Here is a 5,000-nt window from a genome sequence, read left to right as displayed (position 1 = left end):
GGAGACAAAGATGGCACCAGAATCTCCCTGAATCATTTTTAGAACTGGTTATCTCAAACAACTCTTTTAAATAAGGCCATGGGTGGCGCACGTCTAATGGCTGAATCTCCGTGGTGGCCTCTCTCGAATCCATTTTGGGTGTTTTATCACCGGTTACTGCTGCTGCTGATGCTGCTGCTGCGGGCGCGCCCCGCTCTTGTTGAAGGAGGGTCTAACATCACCTGCCCGCTTTGATTGGTTCAGTGGACCAATTCCCCTCTCGCCATTGATTACTTTAAAACCAACCAACAAACAAAAAAACGCAATGTGACTGTAACGTGTAACGCAACGCATTGTAGAAATGTAGTGGAGTAGAAAGTATAGATATTTGCTGTAAAATGTAGTGGAGTAAAAGTCAAAAGTACCCACAACTAAATCTACTTAAGTAAAGTACAGATACATTAAAAATGTACTTAAGTACAGTAACGAAATACTTGTACTTCGTTACATTCCACCGCTGGTCTCTCTCTCTGTCTGTCTGTCTCTCTCTCTCTCATTCAGAAAACTAATGCAGGCACTTGTGGCATTGACTAGACTTCACTGATATGTCTGTCTTTCACCCAGAATGCAATGCGGCCATCCATAAGAAATGCATCGACAAAATCATCGGCAGGTGTACGGGCACTGCCGCCAACAGTCGTGACACCGTGGTCAGTGACATCACCATCACTCAACCAATCACACTTCAGTATCTTACTCTCTTAGACCTCTGCACAGACTCAAAATGCCTCTTTCAAGAGAGAAAAAAACAAACAGTCTATTTGAGTGCAAATTGACACTGTATGTGTGATGTGATGTGTATTTGTGTGTATGATGTTTGTATATGTGTTTTTGTATGTGTTTGTGATATGTGTGGTGTGTGTGTGTGTGCGTGTGTTTTTGCATATGTTTGTGATGTGTGTGTGTGTGTGCATGTATGATGTCTGTGTGTGCATGTGTGTGTGTGATGTGTCTGTGTTTCTGTGGTTTTGTATTTGTTTGTGATGTGATGTGTGTGTGTGTGATGTCTGTTTTTGTGTGTTATTGTATATGTTTGTGATGTGTGTGAGTGTGTGTGTGTGTGCTGTGTGTGTGTTTGTATGTTTTTGTATAAATTTGTGATGTGTGTGTGTGTGTGTGTGTGTGTTTGTATGTTTTTGTATAAATTTGTGATGTGTGTGTGTGTGTGTGTTATTGTATATGTTTGTGATGTGTGTGAGTGCGTGTGTGTATGATATGTGTGTGTTTGTATGTTTTTGTATAAATTTGTGATGTGTGTGTTTGTATGTTTTTGTATAAATTTGTGATGTGTGTGTGTGTGTTACTGTATATGTTTGTGATGTGTGTGAGTGCGTGTGTTTGTGATATGTGTGTGTTAGTATGTTTTTGTATAAATTTGTGATGTGTGTGTGTGTTATTGTATATGTTTGTGATGTGTGTGAGTGTGTGTGTGTGTGCTGTGTGTGTGTTTGTATGTTTTTGTATAAATTTGTGATGTGTGTGTGTGTGTTATTGTATATGTTTGTGATGTGTGTGATGTGATGTGTGTGTGTGTGTGTGTGTTTGTATGTTTTTGTATAAATTTGTGATGTGTGTGTGTGTGTGTGTGTGTGTTATTGTATGTTTGTGATGTGTGTGAGTGCGTGTGTGTGTGATATGTGTGTGTGTTTGTATGTTTTTGTATAAATTTGTGACGCGCGCGCGCGTGTGTGTGTGTGTGTGTGTGTGTGTGTGTGTGTTTGTATGTTTTTGTATAAATTTGTGATGTGTGTGTGTGTGTGTGTTATTGTATATGTTTGTGATGTGTGTGAGTGCGTGTGTGTGTGTGTGATGTGTGTGTGTGTTTGTATGTTTTTGTATAAATTTGTGACGCGTGTGTGTGTGTGTGTGTGTGTGTGTGTGTGTGTGTGTGTTTATACAGTTTCAGAAGGAGCGTTTTAAGATCGACATGCCTCACCGCTTTAAGACATATAATTACATGAGTCCCACCTTCTGTGACCACTGTGGGAGTTTGCTGTGGGGCCTGGTTAAACAGGGCCTCAAGTGTGAGGGTAAGACAAACACCTCTGTCTCTCTCTCTGTGTGTGTGTGTGTGTGTGTGTGTGTGTGTGCGTGCGTGTGGGCTTCTTCTCAACCACATAAGACATTCCGAGAACTTCGTAAGAGATGATGACTTTTTTGGTGTGGGGGAGGGGAGGGTCATGCTGCTTTGCCTCTTCAGCAGTTTAAAGGGTCAAATGTATTTTCTGTACCAGTAGAAGTACTGAGAGTGTCCTGTTTTATGTTTTCTACCTGCTTCTTTGAATACAAGCATGTTTTCTCTTTGTGTGTGTGTGTGTGTGTGTGTGTGTGTGTGTGTGTGTGTGTGTGTGTCTGTGTATGTCTGTGTGTGTGTGTGTGTGTGTGTGTGTGTGTGTGTGTGTGTGCGCGTGTTAGTGTGTGTGTGTGTGCGTGTGTGTGAATGTGTGTGTGAGTGTGTGTGAGTGTGTGTGTGTGTGTGTGTGAGTGTGTGTGTGTGAGTGTGTGTGTGTGTGTGTGTGTGTGTGTGTGTGTAATTAGATGTCGCAGGCCTTTTGTGCTCCACTCTCTAGCCTTAACGTGTGTGAATTTGACCATGTGACCTGTGTGTTTGTCTTTCAGACTGTGGCATGAATGTGCATCATAAGTGCCAGACTAAAGTGGCAAACCTCTGTGGCATCAATCAGAAACTGCTGGCTGAGGCATTAACTCAAGTCAGCCAGGTAAGAGACTGTTTCATCTGAGTGTGTGTGTGTGTGTGTGTGAGAGAGAGAGAGAGAGAGAGAGAGAGGGAGAGAGAGGAAGAGTTTGTGTGTGTGTGTGTGTGTGTGTGTGTGAAGAGAGAAAGAGAGTGAGGCTGTGTTAGAAATAAACCCATATAATCGCTGTTTGTACTTATTTTATTTTTTTTATTCTGTAGAAGTCGACTCGCAGATCAGATGGAAACTCTCAGGATATTGGAGTTTACCAAGACTTCAACAAAAGCCCTGGACCAGACACCACTGGTGTGTGTGTGTGTGTGTGTGTGTGTGTGTGTGTGTTATGTTGACAGCTTTAATTGTATAGTAATTATTATCATCAGTATTATTAATGATGATGTTGAGAATGATGCTGATGAGAAAGGTTTGCGTGCCTGTAGATGGCCCTCCATATGGTCTCCTGTGGGAGGGCTCAAGTCCCCGCCCCCCCTCCCGAATCACTCACCAAACCCGGGTCACTGCTGACCACTTCACCTTCCACAAAGTCCTGGGCAAGGGCAGTTTTGGCAAGGTACAGTAACACCAGGCTCTCTACCCATCTGCCTGTCTCTCTGTCTGTCTCTGTCTATCTCTCTGTTTGTCTGCCTGTCTCTCTGTCTACCTATCTGTCTGTCTGTGTGTCTATCTGTCTGTCCCTCTGTCTATCTCTCCATCTATCTGTCTGTGTGTCCCTCTGTCTACCTCTCTCTCCATCCCTCTCTCTATAACTCTCTGTCTGTCTCTCTGTCTGTCTGTTTATCTCTCTCTGTGTCCCTCAGTCTATCAATTCATCTGTCAGTTAGTTGGTCTGATTCTCCATCAGTCTCTCTGTCTGGCTGTCTGGCTGTCTGTCTGTCTATCTGTCTCTCTGTCTTTCCCTCTGCCTGTCTCTTTCTATCTCTCTCTGTCTGTCTCTTTGTCTGTCCATTCTTCTGTCACTTAGTCTGTGTATTTCTGTGGTTTTCAGATTATCTCTTTAGGTAGCACTTTACAATAAGACTACCCTCATAAACGATTCATATTTAGGTTGTAAACACTTTATAAATCATTAGAAAACAAGTATAAACAAGTTGTAACACAGTTTTCATACATCGATGCGGGATCACTACTTGGCAAGATTAAGTTACTGCTGCATTTTTCATCTATCTATTCTGTTAAATCTCAGATCTTGCTGGTTGCTTAGTTTACTTTCTGTTGTCCCTTTATCAGTGAGCATGTTAAACTGTCAGCTTCATCTCAGTTTTATGACCATTTATTCACAAACATTTGTAACTGCTGAAAGGGAGCCTTGTTGTAAAGTGTAAAAGACATCTCTGTTTATTAATGAGTTGCTAGGTTTTCTCTACAGTGATGACACACCTTTTATTTTGCAACAGCGCACACAGGAAGCACACAGAGAGTAACACATTTAACCTTTCTGACACAGAAGGAGGGAAGTCCATCATTCATGCAGACAATTACATATGCAGTACACAGATAGCATTAAACTATCAGGAGAATCAACAGCACAGCACAAAGACTACAGGATGAATAATACACATACACTTCTACTAGACACAATGGAAAACATGAACAATGACAAATTGGGGCTAAACACCTGTCCAATGCCCCAAGGCATGCTGGGAAATTCCACCCATCTACACCCCCCCCCCCCCCCAACATGCATCACAATATGCCACTTTAATATGATAAACAATATGGCCAAAGCCTGAGCATATAAATCTGGTCATTTGATATGGAAATTCGATATGCAGTAATCTGATATGCCAAATGAAACTTTTTGACTAGTAGGATATGCTGACAGTGGTTAAATGCTAGTGACTTATTAACACATATCTGATGGGGCTGACAGGTATAAATGCTGGCTGATGGAGAAGACAAAGTAACCTAAGTAACCAATGAGATCAGAGGCTTAACAGTACAGATAAATGTGGGATCACTATTTGGTCACTGTTGCACTTTTTATCTAATGTGTTATCTAATGTGTTTTATCTAACAGCTTATGAATAATTTGAAAGGTGTTCACAACCACATTTAATACACTAATTGTAAACCATTCAGGACCCCTTTATAAGGGCAGTCTTATTGTAAAGTGGTTCCTGTCTTTTCCTACCTCTCCGTACGTTTTTCCATCTGTGTCTCTCTGTCTGTCTCTCAGTCTGTCTGTCCATCTGTCTGTCAGGTAGTCTGTTTATTTACTTACTCATGTTTACCCGTCCCCGTCGC

General features: G+C 41.7%; 1 protein-coding gene across 1 annotated transcript in view; it reads left to right on the top strand.

The window, feature by feature from the left end:
* prkcda (protein kinase C, delta a) overlaps window positions 1-5,000 on the top strand; it is an 18,760-nt gene that overhangs the window by 8,309 nt on the left and 5,451 nt on the right. The window contains exons 7-11 of the mRNA XM_030776398.1: window positions 604-689; window positions 1,940-2,069; window positions 2,659-2,759; window positions 2,957-3,041; window positions 3,176-3,306. Of these exons, the coding sequence (XP_030632258.1) occupies window positions 604-689; window positions 1,940-2,069; window positions 2,659-2,759; window positions 2,957-3,041; window positions 3,176-3,306 (533 nt within the window). The remainder of the gene's footprint in view (window positions 1-603; window positions 690-1,939; window positions 2,070-2,658; window positions 2,760-2,956; window positions 3,042-3,175; window positions 3,307-5,000) is intronic.

The sequence above is a fragment of the Chanos chanos genome, chromosome 6 (genome assembly GCF_902362185.1).
Source record: "Chanos chanos chromosome 6, fChaCha1.1, whole genome shotgun sequence".
Lineage (NCBI taxonomy): Eukaryota > Metazoa > Chordata > Actinopteri > Gonorynchiformes > Chanidae > Chanos > Chanos chanos.
This window is presented reverse-complemented; position numbering and strand designations above follow the sequence as displayed.